The sequence below is a fragment of the Taudactylus pleione genome, unplaced genomic scaffold (assembly GCF_031769625.1).
Source record: "Taudactylus pleione unplaced genomic scaffold, aTauple2 ptg000345l, whole genome shotgun sequence".
NCBI classification, from domain to species: Eukaryota; Metazoa; Chordata; class Amphibia; order Anura; family Myobatrachidae; genus Taudactylus; species Taudactylus pleione.
The window spans coordinates 4,697,491-4,719,632 of record NW_028284746.1 but is presented as its reverse complement, the minus strand read 5'-3'; the positions used below and the strand labels follow the sequence as shown (position 1 = coordinate 4,719,632).

General features: G+C 40.4%; 1 protein-coding gene across 2 annotated transcripts in view; it reads left to right on the top strand.

The window, feature by feature from the left end:
• The window catches only part of IPO11 (importin 11), a 553,468-nt gene that overhangs the window by 267,823 nt on the left and 263,503 nt on the right, over positions 1-22,142 (top strand). For both annotated transcript variants that reach the window (XM_088444066.1, XM_088444065.1), the window contains exon 22: positions 20,524-20,603. In XM_088444066.1, the coding sequence (XP_088300192.1) occupies positions 20,524-20,603 (80 nt within the window). The remainder of the gene's footprint in view (positions 1-20,523; positions 20,604-22,142) is intronic.

Below are 22,142 nucleotides of genomic sequence, written 5' to 3'. Positions count from 1 at the left end.
CCTTAGTATCTTATGAATATTAGTCATGAAGGGGGAGATTTCATAAAGCTTGTAGAAAGATACAATTGTAAGAAATAAAGCACCAACCAATCAGCTCGTGTCACTTCACAGGCTGTGTTTTAAAAATGACAGCTGATTGGTTAGTACTTTATCTCTCACAATTGTATCTCTCTCCAATCTTTAGTACATACTTGCCAACTCTCCCTGATTGTCAGGGAGACTCCCTGAAATAGTAGCAATCTCCCTGATTGAACCATAACCCTATTATGTAGCTGTTATATATAAAAAAAAAAAACACAGATATATACATTCAAATGGGATCATTAGAATCATTTGCATTGGTTATAAGGCACAGTGATCCCTATGCTTTCTTGCATTTCTATCAGTGTGTTTTCTTCAACAAATAGATCTTACTAACTGCTTTGGGGCTCATTTATATGTGGATGTAAGTCAGGTCTATGACACGCCTCTCAGATGTAGCAGGACACGCCCACTTTACCGCCATGCTCATAGGTGTTGCTTTCACAATCTCCCTGAAATGCTTTTTCAGAAGTAGGCGAGTATGCTTTAATATTCATGTGGCATGACCGATATTTATAATTTCTCTCACAATTTTATCTCGAAGTGCCATAATGGTGTTACTGGTTCTTAGTGAATTGACTCTTGCTCCTATAGGGCATAGATCACAGATGTATGATTTTAAACATCATATCCTATGTTTATTTCTGTACATTGTATGTGTATTTGATAATCTAGTTGTTAATCATTTGGCCAAAACACTCCATTCAAACAAGTAACACATTTTACACATTGTGAGATCTGTTTAGCGTTATGTGTAGATTGTGCCCTGGTGTTGCACACGCTTACTGCCCAGCACTATTGTTGCACTGCATTTTAGAATTGTGCAAGTCCATCCACACAAGTATAAACTAGATTTTGCAATTTACATTTAATCCCCCTGTAGCACAAAAGGGGTTTCTCTAGGTGCAGATTTTGTACCCAGTATCTCGATTTGCTTCCAACCCTAACCCAGCACTTACATTTATACAGTGATGACCGAATCAGATCTGTTAATATGGTTTTTGTAGTTGCTCATAAATTTCCTTACATCACTTGGCTTTTAAAAAAAAAAAAAATTATATTAATTAATATTTCTTGAAGTCATATAAGTTGGTAGCACATTTAAAATGAATTATTAGTTCATTACGTTTCTGTCAGCTTCAATCATTCAAACGTAATTCAGCTGTCTGAAGAATTCAAGGTTTTTAAAACACCTTAATAAATTGTCTCTCTTCCCTCCAATAAATCTTAAATAGTTTAGTTCATATTAAAAACCAATCTTGTTTTTCCATTTGAGTTTCTGGGTTCAGAGAAAAGAGCGTTAGTTGAAATTTACTGTAAGAGGTATATTTACTAAAGTGCGGGATTTTAGAAGTGGAGATGTTGCCCATAGCAACCAATCAGATTATACTTAACATTTATTTAGCACCTTCTAGAAGATAATAACTAGAATTTGATTGGTTGCTATGGGCAACATCTCCACTTCTAAAAACCCGTACTTTAGTGAATACACCCCTAATTGTAATTTTTTTAAAAAAATTAGTCGTTATTTTCATGAAGTTTATTTGTAGGAATAGCGACTGTCAGTTAAGGGCCCCATACATAAGGCGGAATCTTCACTGATTGCCCGATCCAATGGTCGAATATCCCGATGGGCAGCCATCGATGAGCGCAGATTAGTCAGGAAATCTGTGAAATTTTTCATGCTAAAAATCCCAGATTTGCCGTTCACTGTCATATATTGATCGTGATCGGCAAATCAGGGAAATCCAACATGTTGGTTTTCACCGCTGCCCCGGCATCTTGGGATCAGGGAATTAGCCCAATACATCAGAGATGTTTTTGGGGCCATTACAGGAGAGACTTGGTGGTCTTCTAAGATCTTTGGAGGCCATCAGGTTAATAACCATCTAAAAAAAAAAATCCATAATTTGTTTTGCCTATTGCTTTTAGTAGAATTTAGATGCACAGAGCACCGCAAAACACTGTAGTGTTGTCAGTTTCAAGGTGTCAGCCCACCCTCCGCGCACAGATGCATTTTGCTGCTCTGCATATATTTTAGGCATATTTTTCACCAGTACTTTATTTTTTCTAAACCAATAATAAAAGAAAATAAAAATTAGAATATAAATTATTTCTCCTTGAAACTAGAATGTTTTTCTATGATGTGTATGTATTAATTTCTGACATTCTATACATATTATTATACACTGAGATGAGACAGATGAGGGTATATTAGATCTACAAAATGTATTGAATTGAGGTTATATTCATAATATTGTACAGGTTGAGTCTCCCATATCCAAATATTCCGAAATACGGAATATTCCGAAATACGGAATTTTTTTGGCATGACTGAGATAATGAAACCTTTGATTTTTGATGGTTCAATGTACACAAACTTTGTCTAAGGCACAAATTATAAAATATAATGTATAAAATGACTTGCAGGCTGTGTGTATAAGGTGTATATGAAACATAAATTAATTTCATTTCTGTAAACAAATTTTGTTTGAGCCACAAAATTATTGAAAATATTGTATAAAATGACCTGCAGGCTGTGTGTATAAGGTGTATATAATACATACATGCATTCTGTGTTTATATTTGGGTCCTATTCCCAAGATATCTCATTATTAAATGCTTATATTCCAAAATACGGAATATTCCGATATCCAAAATACCCCTGGTCCCAAGTATTTTGGATATGGGAGACTCAACCTGTATTCAGTACATCGGATGATCGGACTAGTAATATATGTCACTATAAAGTGTGATCCTTGTTTCACCGTCTGCCCTGGCCACAGATGAGGAAAGTCCAAAATTTAATATTGTGAAATAATTTTAAAAAGACTAAATAGGACACCAGATTCCAGGTTTACATTTTGCTGCAATTTAATAAAGTTATACAATGTTTTTTTTCTTAATGAAAACATTTACATTATTTTCTGAGTTTTATACTGCCCCTGACATTTATGTGGTTTTCTGAAGAAAATACTCTTAGTTCTGTGCAATGGTGGTTTATACTTATGTGTGTACCTTTACTAAAAGTATTTTTTGTTCCCCATACAAGGTTTGCTATAGAGTTAGGAATGTAATACTTTAGAAGTATGGGGGTGGTGTGTTACTTCAGGGAAATTTGTTACAAAAGTGGTGAGGAGGGGAATGTGTTACTACTGCAGAGGTGATGGGTAATGTGTTGTTACAGAGGAGAATGTGTGGTACTACAGAGGTTCAAGGGAATAGGTTATTACTACAGATATCAGGGGTAAACATGTTACTACACTTCTTTGGAAAGAATGTGTTACTACTACAGAGGTGAGTGTACAGATGTGTTACTACTACAGAGGTGAGGGTAACTATATGCTGCTACAAATGTGAGGGTGAAAATGTGTTACTACAGAGGTACACGATTAATGTGTTACTAAAGATGTGAGAGGGGGATGTGTTACTATGAAGGTTCCAGAGAATCTCTTACTAAAGAGGTACTGGGGAATGTGTTAATACTACAGAGACAAGGTTGGAATGGGTAATACAGAGGTAAGGAGGAGAAGTGTTTTATTACTACAGATGTACGGTGGGAAATGTGTTACTACTATAGAGGTGATAAGGGGACTGTGGTAATACAGAGGTGCACTACTACAGAAGTGAGGAAAGCCACGTGTTACAGGGAGGGGCTTCCAACTCTCATTTTACAGGCTGTGTTTGAAAAATGACAGTTAGGAGATGATTGGTTGGAACTTTATCTCTTTCCACTTTATCTCTCTCCAAGCTTTGATACATTTACCCCATGATCTTGAATAAAGTAATGCACTCTCCAGACTTGATGCAATCAATAAAGTGTTTTGATCATGAAACAGATTGGTTTGCATTGTGACTGGAGAGTTCTAAGCAACTGTCTGATACTATAAACAAATGGCTGCAAAGCATATGCATAATCTTGAAATCTAAATCTATATGTGTAGTAAAAGTTGCAGGAGTACACACACAAACAATGAAGGAACATCATCTAATATTGGACAACCACTTTAATCTATTTATCATGTCATACCTGCTTTGTATTTATTCCATGTGCAGTGAACAAATCGGGATCTAAGGCCTTTACTACTTGTGACTTCGTATAATAGTTTCAATCCCTCCTGTCAAATAATTGTTATTATTACCAACACTACTTATTATGTTGTTGGTCTGTTGAAAATGATAGATTATGGTCTGATGTATAAAGCAGCAAGTATTTTTGTTATGGCCATTTTCTTGCTAATCCTGTTCACCTGATTCCGGTTGCATGCCAAGGCTAATTTGGCACGTACAAGATGTGCCATGTTAGCATTAATAGCCAGCATGAAAGAGAACCTAGCCAAAGACAAGAAGATAATGGATATTTTCCTTTAAAATAACTGCAATAGGTTCACACTGCTTGCCAATGCAGCTGCAAAAAAACGTCCTGTAGAATTAGCCAAATCAGTCAACTCATTAATTATCTAATATAATAGACATTGGTAATCCAAACATTTATGCAGCAAGATCCAAAATGAAAATGAAAAGGAGTGTTATTGTAAGATTGACTGTAGTGAGCAATGATGGGACTATAAATAAAATATAATAACCTCACTTTTGCAGCATTTTAACTAAGACTTTGTTGTCCTTGTCAGTTCTACTATACAATTTTCTGTCAGATATCTGTCCAATCTGGCTGGTTGGAATGAAAACCTAGTAATGTATAGGAGCAAATGACAATCGTCTATATGTTCACAAACACTGGAAAACAGTCAAAAATGGTTGTTGAGACAAATTGGTTAAAACGCACAAATGTAACCAATTTGAATATATTTTTTTGTCTTTTTTTCATTGTTTAAAACCATATGATCGACTGTCATTTGCTCCCATACATTACCAGGTTTTCGGCTTGTCTCATAGGTGTTCTCAGTTCATTGAAATCCTTGTATTAGATTTCTGATTCTCACAAGCATGAGTCCTGACTTTTTTTTTTTCACTAGTATGTTTTTGCTTTCTTTACGTGCAATTTTATTTTTGTCAGTATCATCTTTATGTCTCTTTTGTATTTCTCTTTAGCAATTCTATTTAGACTGAGGGTGGCATTTTTTTTCTATTGCCTCTGATACTACAATATTCTTTTTTTGCTGTAGTTTGTCGTTTGCTGAATGTGCCAGCATGCATTAGTATGTGTAACCTACGACCTGCTTATTATATTACACCTGTATGGCTGACAAATGTACAGTCATTTTTATGGTGTGGAGGAAAAAAGTGACTGCCAGTTTCACTTCTATTACAAAAAATCTTAGCAAAAATATGCTTTATGCACAAAATCTATATATAATTTGTAATTTATCTTGTACATACCATACCTTTGTGCCCTCTACCTTTTCATAAATAATATATTTTTATAAGGACTTTAATCTGATAAAGAAAAAAATAAAATATATATATATATATATATACACACTGTATATCAAATGATATAAATAGAATTACTATAGAATTTAATTAATTAAAAAAGCTAACCTTTATTTATTTAATAATTGATAAATAGACTTAATGCCAGAATTTTCACTGTAGAAAGCTGTACATAACACTTGTTGGGTTGTTGCCAGTTGTAACCCAATTAATACATATAGCAGAAAGCAAAAAAAGCACGATCACTGTTGAAAATATACTTTATCATCAGCAACAGAGACTTTTTCTCTTCATTAAATATTCTAATATCCTGCTATTAATAGTGGTATTTCAATAATAATGGTATTCCTGTAGTGATAGTCCACTATTAATAGGGATGTAGCAATCTCAGAAGTCTCAGGCTGCAAGTTTGGATAACAGGCGGTAGAATGGTAAGGCACACACCTGAATAAACACATATATCTTTTGCATTTACATTTTTGTAGCTGTTTCCACTAAGGATTTCAAAGTCTAGTCAGTAAAATGTTCAGACGCTGACTTATGAATATTGAATGCTCATCTATTTAACAAGTCTGCTGTACTTCTTACTTTCACTCTCTGCTCCTGCCCCTGTGAATTCCTCTAACATCATTTAGCCGGGAATTAATAGTATTTGGCGTTAGAAGGAGTAGGACTAGATGCATCTCAGTTAAGTAGGACTGAAGACATCCATTTAGTTTGCAACATCTATCCTTTTTTTATTATAATTTTATAGGATTTTTTTTTTACTAAATGAAACAAAGATATTTCCTCTGCTTTGCAGTTTAAGATTAAAAATTTACAATCTTGCAAAATGCATATTGTAAAGCAGGTGCAAAAGGTGAATGGGACTTTTGGAAATATAAACTTTTTTGTAGTACTCTTTACCTTAGGAGAGGTTTATTTAGGGATGTGCAGGCTCGGATTAGTTTGGATTTTCCCGCCAAATTCAGAGTTTTCCCGCCAAAAATCGGGTCTCGGAAAGAGGCAAAACGTCATCTTTCATGGACTTTTGTCCAGTCCATGAAAGATGATGTTTTGCCTCTTTCTGAGACCGATTTTTGGCGGGAAAAATCCGAACTTGGCAGGGAAATTCAAACTAAGCCGAGCCTGCACATCCTTAGTTTATTTGAATAGTCTCCCCACATTCTTCTGCTGACGTATAAATTGTTTGTCTATGTGAGGTATTAGGCAACTCTTTTGATCAAAGTATTAACTAGGCAAATCTTATGATCAAAGTATCTATTATATAATCTCTTACAGTGTGTGTGTCTAGCTTCAGGGAGCGCTTCCCTCCCCTTACAGCTCTCACTGACTGGCAGACTTCTAGACACAGCTTCACTTCAGACTCCTTCCATCACAGTTGTTAGGACCGGACATTTCCCCCTTGACAGCACCTGTAGCCAGCAAATCCCCCCACCCTGTGCCCCAGGTAGAGGAGGGTGGGGAGGAATTGGGGACATTAATGAGAGATAAAGACAGAGGGAATTGGGGATGAGGACAGATTGACATTTGGACTGATGCAAGAAGGCTGGAGCTGTAGGGATGGACATCGGAAACGCCCGGCATCGAATGGTTGCCAGGCTTCCAACATCAAACTAACTAGCATCGTAAGCATTGGATAGTATAACCAATTGCGATGGTTATACTTTCGTCCCTGTGCTGGGCACTCTCTGAGATGCTGGGCTTCCCCCAGGCTCCCCCTACACGGCATCTAATCTGCTTTTTACCCGCATTTAGCTGAGCTGCAGGCACCACTTCCAGGTGTCCGCAGCTGAAAAAAAACATCCAGCCATCGGATGGGCATCAGAAAGCTGCATCCGATGGCTGACAACCATCCAATTCCCGGTATTCGATGGGAAAAAAATTCATCGAATCGGAAACATTGATGGTTGTTAACCATCGGCTTCCGATTTCCATCCCTAGGGAGGTTAGGGGGACAGAGATGGGAGACGGTGATTAAACGGGATTTGAGAGGAGAGACTGGGTGAAGGGAAGGTAGGAGGATAGAGTTGAGATAGGGGGTGAGGGGGACAGAAATGACAGACAGGGAGATGGGGTTGATGAAGGGTACAGAGATGAGAGATAGGGGACAAAGAAAACCTGCAACCGGTAACTAGCGATTCGGCGTATAATGGTTCCAAAATACTTGCTTGACATAATTACACTTTTCTTCTGTGAAGAAGTCACATCACCAGCTACAGATGTGTCCTAATACATTATTGCTGCTGTTGCGCCAAACAGCTCCTCAGAGTTTGGGGGTGGTGACTGGGGAGTGGTTGGAGAAACTCAGGCACGCTTGTCCATTTGAACGCCGTTTCATGGGCGTGCATGAATTAACCACTGCAATTGCATTCGCAGCTTGAGTGCTCTCTGAGTGCGACAAGGGTAGTTTCTGCGGCTGGTCAGACCTGCTGTAAATGTGTGTGATGGGCCGATGTGCGTCGATAGGTACCAATGTATACTCAGAAGTGCGAGTTTGAATGGATACGAGAAAGCAGCAGTGGGCGTCTTTATACTGGCTGAGCTGTTGCAGGCATTAGCATATTTCTCAACTGTGTTGTGTGTGATTTTGAAGCTGCGATCACAAGTGAGATCCACACTGAATGAGGCCCTCAGTCTCACACAGATGTAAAATTAATCAGTGCAGTCTCTTGGTGCATCCTTGTCCCATCACATTGCAGCTAATATGCATTGTCGCCATATAAGACACCCGGCGCAAGCAGAGTTGCATGGGTCCTAGCTGCTCACTTGCGCCTGGCATTTCGCTCCGCGTGGTGTATGAGGCTAGGTGTATTAGGACACATCTGTAGCTCTTTTTCTCAATCTATTAAGTATATTAAATAATCAATTTACAGGTAACACAGTTGTTTTGATGTATCGTATATTTCACCCAGTAAGTAAAACAGGAATTTTCCTCTAGTTATTTATTTATTCTGTACACTTGTAACTGCCAACACAAATTTTAACAATTTTACAAAAGGAACATTGCATAGTTTTTCATTCTCGGATCTGATCAGGTGAATAATGAACTGGCATTTGGCTCTAGACACCAGGGTATTGCTATATGGGACACATGAGCAAGTAATGTAATATTTATTCAGCACTGTGCTTTACACGGTTCAGTGTTTTACGCACCATATCTTTATGGTAGCTGGTTTGCAACCTGCCTCTAGAACTCTAGAGCTTAGTCACTGAAGTAGCATTGATGAGCCCTTAAGGGAGTAGCAGAAGTTTCCTTCAGTATGTAATTTCCATTTTTAGGTTAAAGCTGCACACACATAATGCATACAGAAGTCCCTTGGACAAAAAAATATTAAAATAAACAGTAGGGGAAAAAAAAAAATCCCCATTTGTAATAATATGTGTATGACATGGTACGTCAGTCAAAGTGAATGTGTGATCTATTGAGAAGCCATAACCTCTGCTGCAGACCAGCAATGAAATATATAAAAGTTGTGCTGTCTTGAATATGGTCTCAATAGGAACTGGAACATTGAGTATGCAATACATTTTTAACCCTTTAAGTACATCCTGTGTTCACTCACACACATGCAGATATAAAATAGTTACTCCTTTTTATGTATGGTTCTATTTTATCCAATATTTGTTGAAGTGGAGTACAGCGGCTCCTTACAATATTATATACACTTGCAGTCAGTAGGTTTCCATCTGGGTACATCTCAGAAAACACATTTTAAAAAATGAAGATGTCCTGGCAGTAAATTAACAACCCCACATTTATCAAAGTAATTGGAGCTGATGCCAAGTTATCACTATGCCAGTTGGTTTGGTGTATTTGCACAATTTTCGCACAGTACATGACCAGAGCGCAAATGCGTGAATGAGTAGTTGCAGAAGGGGATAAATTATAGACGCTTTGAACCTTGGGACCGAGAGGCAGAACGATTGGTGGGAAAGGGGGTTCTTTCTAGGCATAGTTTTTATTTTATGTGCAGAGCCAGACTAAGGAAGGGCATGGTGCCCTGGGCTCTACTCTATCTGAAGCCCCCCCTCACTAGCCCCATACTGCTGCACTGTGGAGTCTGCATTTTCTAAGGGCCGAACAAGTCAAGGCGGTGTGGGCAGTGTTCACAAGAGGGGGAGGGCCAGAGGAGTGGTGACGGGCCCCCCTGTCTTAAGTGCCCTGGGCCCCCCGAATGCTTAATGTGGCCCTGCTCACCCCGCAGCGTCTGATGATGGGAGAGACGTCATGACGCTGACGTCTCTCCCATAGTGCAGGAGAAGAGCCGCCGGTCGCATCAGGAGCGGGGATTCAGGTAAGTTGTGTCTTTTTTTGTTTTTTTTGTGTGTGTGTAAGGGGCACTGCATCGGGGGGTAGCCGCTTCATGAGGGCACTGGGTCGTGCTACTAGGGTTAATGCATAGGGGGGGACTATTACTGGGGGCACTGCATAGGGGGGGGACTATTACAGGGGTCACTGTATAGGGGGACCACTTCATGGGGGCAATGGGGGGACCCTACTAGGGTCAATGCAAAAGGCGGCACTATTACTGGGGCACTGCATGGGGGGGACTTCTGCTGGGTGCACTGTATAGGAGGGGGCTACTGCTGGGGGCACTGTATAGGAGGGGGCTACTACTGGGGGCACTTTACAGGAGGGGACTACTACTGGGGGCACTGCATAGGAGGGACTACTACTGGGGGCACTATATAAGGGGTACTGCATAGGGGGGACCACTACTGGGGGCACTTCTACTGGGTACATTGCATAAGGGGCACCACTATAGAAGGGGCACTATAGAAGGGGCAATACTGGGGGCATTGTATGGGAGGACCACTACTTGGGGGCATTATATAAGGGGCACTGCATAAGGGGCATTACTACAGGGGGCACTGCATAGGGGGGACCATTACTGGGGGCACTTCTACTGGGTACATTGCATAAGGGGCACCACTACAGTGGGCATTGCAAGAGGGGCCTTACTACTGGGGACATTAAGGTGAATAAAAAGGAAAAATAAATGTTCCTAGGGTGACAAGAAACAGTGGTATATAGGGGCCCCCACAAGTTTGTTGCCCAGGGGCCCCCACAGACCTTAATCCGGCCCTGCTGCATATTATACTGCCTACGATAAGTTTTTATGTAATATTTGAAAACCGTGAAATATGTAACAAAGTAACACCTTACCTGATCTAAACATTTTTCTATGCTATATGACACAGTAGCACATCCTATTTCTCCCACCCCTGATATTATATTGTCTTCATCACTTCCCTCACTCACTCACCAGCAAACACAGCCAGACACAAACCACAAAGTCCCCTCTGTCGCCCTTCTTCTCTTGGCTGCTGGCGACATTTTGCCCAATCCAGGCCCTTTGCCATCCCCACTATCTACACACACTCCCCTTTCCACTCCAACACTTCCCATCCAACTTGTACTTCAAATTCCACCAGCCGTATCCACATATTTAATCTGCCTGCTTCTCCCTTTTCCTGTGTACTATAGAAAGTGAGGTTAGTTTTCAATTCTGAGGCAGAATTGCAGAAAACACTGCACTTTTTTTAAATTGTACACTAAGGGGGGAATTCAATTACCCCGATAATTTACCAGGTGTTAACACATAGAATCCGGGATAAGTTCTCAGAACTAAGTATTACCATGATTGCAGCACCCGAATTCAGGCTATTTATCGGGAATTTCTTTAAAAAACCTCTGTTAACTGCAATCTGCGGACTGGACTGCCTTTGGGGCTAATTGAATAGTCCAAGGGGATCAATTAGCCGCGGCTAAAACATTTAGCCCTGCATCTCCTGTAGCCGAGACTCTACAGTTTTTCACTCCCTTGCACAACTTTCTCAGAATAAATTATGTATCCTATGCAATAATGTGAATAATAATTAGCATATTACATATATAGTTCATTTTATTATTTTTTTAAAAAAGCAGCAATTTGCGTTTCTGCTGAAGTTCACAGATCATATTTCACATGGAACTGTCAACTGTTTGGCTACTTTCGTAAACAACGGTTTTGTCCGTCCAACTTTTTATTTCCGGACGGATGACCTCTTCACATGCAACGGATTTTATTCGGATGAAACAAGCATTGACTACAAGGCCACCGGATATCTGAAATCTGTGTGTGTGAAAGCATGCATAAAGTTATGTGAGTTCTGGAGACGGCACGTCATGGCACGCAGCCGTCCTAGTCAGTGGTTATCACGGGTATAAATCGGCGACCGCGCCGTGTTCGTGCAGTGTGAAAGCCCTAATGTATTTGTCACTTCCACTGAAATGAAACAATGGAAAAAAAAAGTCAGTTATTTTGCCGTGCCGGACAAATCCGTCATGTGTGAAATAGCCCTTTATCTCTGCGAATTGCCCTAAAAAATAGCTCTTTCACTGAGAAAACGTCCATTGTCATTTAACTTTGATTACTTATAATCTCATGGTTAAATATTAAATGTTCCCTGTATTGTTTTAGCAGATTGTTATCACCACAGTTAATTACACGGATTTAACTGCTATCTGGTTTAGATTATGTCAGTAATGATGAAGGGCATTTATGAAAGACTAGGTTTAAAAATATAAATAAAATAATAATTATAGACGAGCTTGATTTAAAATTGCCTTCATATTACCTGCGACATATGATTGGCAGCTTGTATGGTAAAACTAATTTTAGAAGTAAAAACATATTTAGAGATATCATCTAATTCCTTTCTGTAACATAGAGCAGCAGCAATGACTGGGGAACCTTGCAGTAATATGTAGATTATCTTGGCAGCTGACACTGTTTTAAATGAGCAATTATCTCTCAATTAAAATCTGCGTTTTAGAAGTCATTCATCTTTTTCTTTTTTTTTTTACTCTCTTTTATTACAGTGTGACTTTGCTGTATTACATTACGCAAATGTATAAGATTAATTGTATATTCTGGAGCAGTCTTTGGTCAAACGGTGGCTTCTGAGCTGTTTAACTTTTAATTGCCAGCAATGCCCTACCACCGCCAGGACTTGGGCATGCTCAGAATTATCTGAAGAGTCATGGATTGTATAAGCATGTTCCAGAATGTATGTATGTATGTAATTATATATATTTATATTTTGTGTTAATTTTACAAGTGGTCATCTCATAACCTTGTGAAGTCCTTTATATATCAGAGACACAATTGCTTTAAAAGGACAATTCCACTTGTAATTGCACTCTTCCAGTATCTGCTTGAGGTTCCTCCTTTTCACACTTAACCTGTGCCATAGAGCCCAATGCTTCAATTGGGTCACCACGAAGAGGACCTGCTTAACAGAATAGACCTCAGAAATTCATTAGGATTCCTCCAACTTCATTACACAGTTTAATTCAGCTGACGTAATAACATGAAAATCCTAGTGTCAGTATGGAACCTCCTTTGGACATTCTCATGTTATTTTGTTGTGTGGCTGAAGCAGCTTAATGATGCAGCAGAGAACATCCGTAACACTCTACTGAGGCTTGGTCAGAAGATTGATTCTACTTTGTAGATGCCTGACGGTACTGCCATAGTAGGAGTTAAATTCATTTTATATCATGTTTATTTAAAAAAGGAGTTGTATTTTAAGATGTACTTATTACATACATTCAGCGGAGGCGGACAGTTTGTGAGATAAAATCCATGAGGCTCTAGTACTTAATTCAGATGTATGAGGACACATCTGTATCCAAACACCCATCAGCCATAACATTAGAACCACTGACAGGTGAATAACATTTACAGTGGCACCTGTCAAGGGGTGGGATATATTAGGCAGCAAATGAACAGTCCGCTCTTGAAGTTGAAGTGTTAGAAGCAGGAAAAATGGGCAAGCGTAAGGGTCTGAGCTACTTTAACAAGGGCAAAATTGTGAAGGCTAAACAACTGGGACAGAGCATCTCCAAAACGGCAGGTCTTGGGGGTATCTAACTGGCATCAATCAAAACTGTCCAGGTACTTCAATGTAGCAGCAATCAGTAGGTCCAATGCATTTCGAAGTACCTGGATCGTTTTGGTTGATGCCAGTTAGATACGCAGAATGGAATTGGGATCCCTCTGCTTGCACTTTATGCCATCGTGGAAGCATTGCACTATTATTTACAAGTGCCTTAATTTGTACAGTTTTCACTGTTTTATTCATGTTTGTTTTTCCACCAGTGTATTTTTTCACGGTGTTCTGTTTGTAATGTGGTTCTTGTGTAACCATCTTTTATCTGTGTGAATTCTACTAAATTGCTATTTTTTACAGTATTATACTATGTATACCCATTTCTTATTTTTTCATATGTACTAAACAACCGGAGTCAGACCAAGCCACCCACATCAAAAGGAAAGTATAATAATTATACCTTTTGATTTATGGTTTTCTACCTCACCATTGCTGCGCCGGTAGTTGGATTTAGCACTTATTTACCCCATCTAGTTCCAGCTCGTGGAACACAGAGATGGGCTAGTTTGATACGGCTGGACTTCCGGGTGCGGCTGTGGTTACCAAGTGGTGACGCACTTCTGGTTCTGTGTATACGCGGCAGTAACTATATCTTAACTAACATTTATGCAGGTGCTGGTGAGTGTGCATTACATTGTTATTAGCGATCCAGTTTGTGATCCGCTTACTTTATCCCCTCTGGTTATGGCCATTAATTATTATTTTGGTTAGTTCCCCTCGATACCGGATGTTATGTGTTCTAGTGAGGAGCACTATTACCACATGCAGGTGGGTGTCCTCATTGCCAATTGTTCAATTAAACAGTGTTAAATTGGGCTATATTAGGGAGCTCATGATGTCAGTATGCTCTTGGCTTGCATACTGAATGATGTCCTTCTGTGACCTACCTTGATAAAGACCCTACGGGGCCGAAACGTCGACCTTACTCTGATCTTTTAATGATGTCAGACTTTTAATGATGATGACTTTGTTTGTATGTATATATATATATATATATATATATTTATATTACCAGTTATTTGTATAGCGCACACATATTCCGCAGCGCTTTACTTTAATATTTGGCCATTCACATCAGTCCCTGCCCCAGTGGAGCTTACACTCTATATTCCCTATCACATGCACACACACATACACACTAGGGTTAATTTGTGTTGGGAGCCAATTAACCTACCAGTATATTTTTGGAGTGTGGGAAGAAACCGGAATACCCAGAGGAAACCCACGCAAGCACAGGGAGAATATACAAACTCCGCATAGGTAGGGCCGTGGTGGGAATCGAACCCATGACCTCAGTGCTGTGAGGCAGTAATGCTAACCATTACACCGTCTGTGCTGCCCGCATATATATATATATATATATATATGTTCAAGAAAATCCGGTACTCTATGCAAACACAGCAATTTGGCCAGGTGCCACCACAACACTAGTGCTCACAGATCTTCCAATAGTGCGGCACTCAGAGTCCCAATAAATGCAACAAGGTGATGTATATCAACGTTTCAGTTTATGTAACAAACTGTCTTCAGGATATAAAAGAATACAATCATGCTTACCTTATATAGACCCCCCCCCACCAACACCTGATGCTCCTGTATACCTCCAAGCGGCGCACACAACGTGACCAAACAACACCATCACCTAGCAACTGTAGTAAACATGGTATGAACTACCATTACAGTATCTCAGGAGATAACCTCCAGGCATGCACTTAACATTACATTAGATCATTCTCAATAGATACCTTTTATCCCTCAAAAGTAGATTAATGCACAATAAACAAAGAAAAGGATTATGGATTTTCTTTGTTTATTGTGCATTAATTAGTCTACTGAGTGCCGCACTATATATATATATATATATATATATATATATATTATATAGAAGAACAGTGGGACGGCACTCACAAATAGTAATCATAGGGTGTACTTGCTTAGGTGTCCTCCTCTGGTGCAGATCCAAACACACTATGAACGAGAAGACAGGCGACTTCCAGTAAGATGAAGAAATCACTCCTTTATTAATTTCAACGTTAACGGACGCAGCCATTTTCGTCAGGAATAAAGTATGAACATTGGGCCTGATTCTCTATGGATCTGTATTCTGCTTATACGCACGTAACGCAGTTGCTAATATCAGCGGTGATATTTAAATGTCTGCATTCATATTGCGTTCACAGCCTGACATAAGGACGCCCACTTCCCCTTACTCACATCCGTATACTTGGCCAAAATAGAGACACAATCGGTAACATTGGACAATTAAGCCCAGAATTTGCTCAGAACTAACTTACTTCAACTCACGCTATGAGGCCTCAGGCGGCATCTGGTATCGCAGTGGCTAATTTATGTATGGCCCTGTAAAGCCGTTGAAACGCACTGGCACGCCTGCAGCAGCCACACACACCTCTAACACCTGCAGCAAATTAACAAATGAAATACACATGAGTAACATAATCCTAACAAGCCCATGACAGGCAATAAGGCAAAACACATACTGAAAAGTGCAGAGAAAAATACAAACATATACAAAATAATACAGATAAAAAAGCACAATCCACTGCACAAATATATCCAAGGAAGAATACCAAATATGTAAAAAGATATTTATAAATAAACATTGTAAACCAAAGGATTCATTAATCCTTTAGGAGAAATAGTATTCAACTTAAAAATCCAATATGCTTCGCATTGTAGCAATTGTCTAGAGTGATCCTCTCCTCTAATGCGAGGCGGGATATGATCTATCATTCTGTAACGTACAGAAGATACACATCTTGAGAGAGACTCCAGGGGAGCGATTCAATTGTTTTTTTGGTCATGCTAATTAATGAGCGCCCAGTTTGCTATTCAATTGTTCTGGGCGCTCATTAATTATCGCCCTCTTCGCCGCCTAAAACCCGTCTTAATTTCTGGTTAGGGCATGCTATCTGCGGTTAGCGCACCCTAACCAGGGTGTTTCAGACACATCTCTGCTCGCACCCTCCTGAGTGCGTGCAGAAATGCCGGCGTCTAACGCTCCCTGACAGAGCAACAATTGAATTGCTCTGTCGGGCGTCGTAAAACAAAAAGCCGCCGGCAGAACAATTGAATTCCCCCCCAGGAGTTGAAACGCGTTGGTGGAAGGTGGGAGCTGACTTAATCCAGGGAAGAACACCTAGAGGAACTATCTAGACTGGTGTGCGCTGTCACAGGTTTTAAATCCGGATTGTAATCTGTTTTAATATACACATGCTGGTGTACTGATTACACCTTTGTCTTTGGTACGCAGAACAGCCCCACAAATGGTGGATATATGCTTTTATTATATTATTTGGAATAAAAATAGTACTTTACTATATTTGATTTTATTTTCTCCCCTATGTGCTGAATGTGGGGACCGATGAGAGAAAGTGAAGGAAAAACAGCATAGACTGAGTATGATTGATGAAGACTTCCCTTTGAATTGATATCTGACAGATATAAGGATATACAAGATTGAACTGGAAAAAGTGAATGAGTGAACTTTGTTGATACATGTGATCAAGGGGTTACCCGTCTGAGAGCGCCTGACCCATTGTTTTAGATCTGTATTTAGAATAGGAGTGAGTGACCTCTTTTTTGGGGTTAATTGGCAGCACTCACTGCGAAGCGCAAATTTTTTCTGTTTTTATATTAGAAGATAGACTGTGTTTGGCCTGCGCAAAATGTCTAGCGACAGGCTGGACATCTAGCGACATGCAGCTATTCTCTCTGGCTGGTCTGCCAGAGAGAATAGCTGCATGATAGCAGATCTGTGCCAAGCCGTTCTCTCATTAAAGTGGCGCTCAGTTTTGCCAATATAGTGCAGCCCACAAGGGCAGGTCAGCATATATATGGTAAAAGACGATGTACATGTAAGTCTATGATAAATTTTGGAGTGTCTGCCAGTATTAGGATTATTAAAGCTGTCACCAGTTAGCATGTAGCCGCAAGTAACGCAGCCCAGACATTTAAAGCATCCATTACTGGCAGATAAAAAGTGAGAAGATGCTTTTGTATCCATACCAGTAATGTTATATTTAATCAGTTGATTACCTAAATTCTTTCCATGCTTAAAACTTGGCATTAACCTTGAATTTCTCAATGCTGGCAAGTCAGGGTCATTATTGCTAATAGGCCATATGCGACGAGTCTGCTGCATGACCTGCTTGCTAGTGGCATTAAATTTGTTAACTCAGACAATGGTATTAGAGAGGTCCTGTTTAGTCCTAGAGGAAAAAGCTGTTCACGTGAAAGTTTGTGCTTTCACTTTATCTTGTTCTAGATCTTCTCTTTTGTACCCTCTCTGCAGGAATTTATCAAACATTATCTCTAATTGTCTAGTAATCTCCTGTGGATTACTACAAATTCTACAAACCCTGAGAAACTGGGAAAAAGGTAAACCCCGACGTGTTGGAAGGGGATGAAAACTATCATATTTAAGGATGGCATTGCGATCTGTAGGTTTTACAGAATAGAAACATCAAGAAAGTTAACAGTTTCAGTGTGCATATTAAAGCATGTACCTCAGGGATTTAAGTACAGAGAGCTGCTGCAAATAACACCGGTTATGTTGATAGTAGATCTAGTCACAGAAAAATAATCACTGTAGATTAGCTGTGGGATACGCTGAGAAAAGCAACCTAGAGCCTGGAACAAACACTGGCATCACAGTCACTGGATTAGCGAAGTTGAACAGCATATTCCTGTTCCTGGAGTGAGACTATGTACCCCTAGGTAGCTGGTCATTGGATCAGAGGATAAGCTGAGTGACCACAGGGTTACCATTGAGACTAGTCAGATGATATGGACCAACATGGCTGCGCCCATGCCCGCAAGTACGGGAACCAAGACGCACACACAGAAGCCCTAGCAGACCCCGGGGAGTATACTCAGCCACAACTCACCTCCACTCCCAGCAACTGAACACCTAAGCCCAAGGACGTCGGCGCGAGGTGAGTAGCGGCCAATCCCAGGCCGCATTCAGACAAAGCCCTCTACATCAGCTCTGGCCTCTCCTTCCCTCGTACACGCCCCCTGCCTACAGGACTTTACCTGCACTAATCCCCACTAACTCTAAATGTGTCCCTACACCGTTCCATCCTAAGGCAACTTCCTTCTCAGGGTCCATTTCCCATCCACCAATTTCCCACCACCCATATAATCTCCATTTGTTACTTGTCCTTGTATGTTAGCTCTCACAAGAAGGGCCCTATCGGTCTTCCATCTCCGGACCTCACCTCCTTAACCTGATGGAAATGTTTCTTAATGTATTGCTTGGGTGTGATATGCGGCCGGCGGTTCAATTCCCGACAGCGGCTGCCCGACAAAGGAGGAAATCCCGATCGTCCTAAAGGTAAGTATTTACTAACCTAACCCCCCTAACCCTAACTCTCCTTAGGGGTGCCTAACTGTAACCTCCCCCCCTGTGCCTAACTTTAATCCCCCCTCTAAGTGCATAACCCTAACCCCCCCTTCCCCGCTGCCTAAACCTAAGTCCCCCGGGGGGGTGCCTAACCCTAACCCTCCCTCTCCCTAGCCTAACCTCCCGGGGGGGTGCCTAACCCTAACCCTCACCTCCCGGGTGTGCCTAACCCTAAGTCCCCCCCAGGAGACCTAAACGGGCTGTCCGCTACGGCGCCCGGCATCCGCTCGATCGGGATGCCGGGCGCCGGTCTTCTGACATTGGGGAAATGACAGGCGTCATTCGGCCCTAGTCGGGATAAAGTAGTCTGGAAGCCTGCGGTCGGCATTTAAACCGTCGGCTTCCAGACTACATCCCTATTGCTTTGTGTCGTCTTATGCACTTGCTATTTTCTCATTGTACTGATGTAATTCTCTACAGGTACACTTCCATGCTGACTGTATGTCTCTGTGTAATCTGACGCGCCTCATAAATAAACATTGCTGATGATGACTTTAGTAAGCTATCATTGGCCTCTGGAGTTTGTTACTGAAATAAAGCAGGTATTGTGGCTTGTACTTGCTTCTGTGACCAGCGGAAGACAAGGAATATGTATAGTCAGGGAGAAAAGGTCCTTGTGTGAATATTGGTCAGTTGGTTCTGCAGTGCTTGCTGGACAGGTGGGGTGAGGCTCATAATAGTTCTTTAGCAATGTACACCATCTTCACTACCAACTGTGCATCGCCCCCATAATATGAGTAAGGTATCTAAAATCTGCTCTGAGTAAGTACATAAATAGTAGGTGGAAATAAAGTTTTTTTGTGTGTGAAAAAAATGCCATATTTCTAATAACTTTAATCATTTACAGAACTTTTGTAAACTTTTCACTCACATGCTCCGATGCATGAAAGAGAACTTGTCTTGGAATAGTAGTTATTTTTTATGGTGCTACAGTGCAGTTTCTGTTTAGTCTAAATATAAATGTGCAGCATATTAATGTTTTGCTCACACTTAATAAATACAAAAACTGCAAATTGAGAGTTTACTGCTTTTACTTGCAATAGTGTTGGGACAGGTCATTCATTGTGCAGCCTACAGCATGAAGGGAGCATGGAGCTTTTCTAGCTGCCTGGCTGCAGATGTTTCTTCTGGCCACCAGGGGGAGGCATGGCCAATCATGGACATTACAGCTAGTTACATTGTGCAGTAAGAGTCTGCAGGGATGATTCTGAACTACATGCAAAATTTGGGGCAGAAGCCAGATTTACTTCCATATGCTAATGTGAGAATCCGGAGTACTAATGTGGGGGTTCACACACCTGCAAGCGTTGATTTCATGTCAACCGCCACAACTGTCATCATCAATTGATGTTTGATATTTGCAAGTCAGGGCGGTTGTGTGCGCTTGTATTGTTGCCGCCCCAAAATGCCCAATTTCATGGCAAGACAGATCCATCCGAGTTCCGTCCGACTCATAATAGGACGGACATATGCAAAAGCGTGCAGGCGCTGTAGGCAAAAACTCATCATGCACGGAGATCCGTCCGATTTAGAATCAGCCCGTGTCACTTTGCAGGCAGGTAAGGTCTTTTGTTGAAACAAATATTTGTCCTGTAGCGTAGGTTCTACTCGTCACTAATGCTTCATAACTGTATAACAAGCTTCATTTCTAAATCTGGTTTCTGAAACTTTTGTTGTTGTAGAACTAAATTCAGAAAACCTCCGCATCTGCTTCAAGATCATCAACGCGTACATCTTCTCCGCTGCCTCTGACTTCCTGCAGGTACGCTGGCTGTAGGATGCCATTTATGCTATTTTGCCTATCCGTAACGGTTTCATTAAACCTATTATTGAAAGAAGTCACGCATAATAAAGAATCTGATGCACATAAAACTGACACTTGAATCTGGTAGAATAAAACAGAGGCCACAGGTGAACATTGTAAACAGGTTTTCCTTCTAGTTCTGAAATTATTAGCAGAACCGCACACCACTCCCTGCTGTGTTACAATGACTGATGAGTGGTTATTTCTTGTCATTTGACATTTATACAGTGCTGTCTGTGTCAGACGGGGCACAATAGATTGGAGAATTATTATTTAGGATATTGCTTGGAAATTCAAAAGGCTTCTTAAGTATCCATTTCTCCACATCCAGCCTGAGCTCTCCCATGTGAATCCGTATTTAATACCGTCATTAATTTTTATACTAGTTTGCACTTTGCTTTGTGCTCTTAAGTATAAAATAGATGACAAGTAATATATGAGAATCCTCGAACGTCAGAACAGTGAAAGCAATAAAGTGACTGAGATACAGATGGGTTTCCAGCATAATTCAGCCGACATTTAACCTGATTCGTGAACTGTATTTATGCGCGCGGTTTCCGTATTTTCCTGAGAATGTGTTTCAGAATGTCACATTGTAGCATTGCAGCATACAGTGCAGATTAAATTGGAATACATTAGTAGATACTGACATTAATCACATAATTAATAAAACATATGTTCTGAGTGACAATAACTCAAAGCTTGATCTTTTTCTCTTACACTGTGAGTTTACACATTGAAGATCATCACCCTGGCACTATTATTTTAGTATTATTATCATTTATATAGCATATGAATTATGTAACACTGTACAAAGAAAATGTGTTATTCACGTCAGCCCCAGTTCCATTGAAGATTACAGTCTACATTCTTTAACACACAAGCATACACACACAACGGGGTACAATATTTTGGTCAGGAGCCAAGTAACCTACCAAAACATTTTTGGACTGTGGGAGACCAGAGTACCCCAGCATTGTGAGGCAACAATGCTAACCACTGTGCCATGGTTCTGCTCTAATTTTCTGTTAGTAAGTCCAGAGGTCCTTAGCCCAGGGCTAGGGCTATAGATCAGGTATGGGAGAGGGTGTGGCCAAATAGTGAAAGCATGGCCACACCCCCTACAAAAATGTGTGTGTGTTCAGTGATCAGTGCGATCACTCCCCAACGCACATCATGCACAATTTGAACATCTAAAAAAACTAAAATGTGTATATAAACGTTGATGGTTAAAGACTGTTATTTAATCATCTTCATCAGAGCTGTTCTCCTCATAATCATCTTTTGATCAAGAGAGAATAAAATGTTTCATCAAGTAACATATCTTGCAGATTATCTTAATTTTTTTTGATAATTTCGAAATCTAAAAGAAGAATATTTTTAATGCATGAGTATTATTTCATGGGATGTAGTCGGCATCCCGGCGTGCGGGATGCCGATTGTCTGAATACCGGCGCCGAAATCCCGACAGGACGGGACCTGGCACCAGTATCCCGA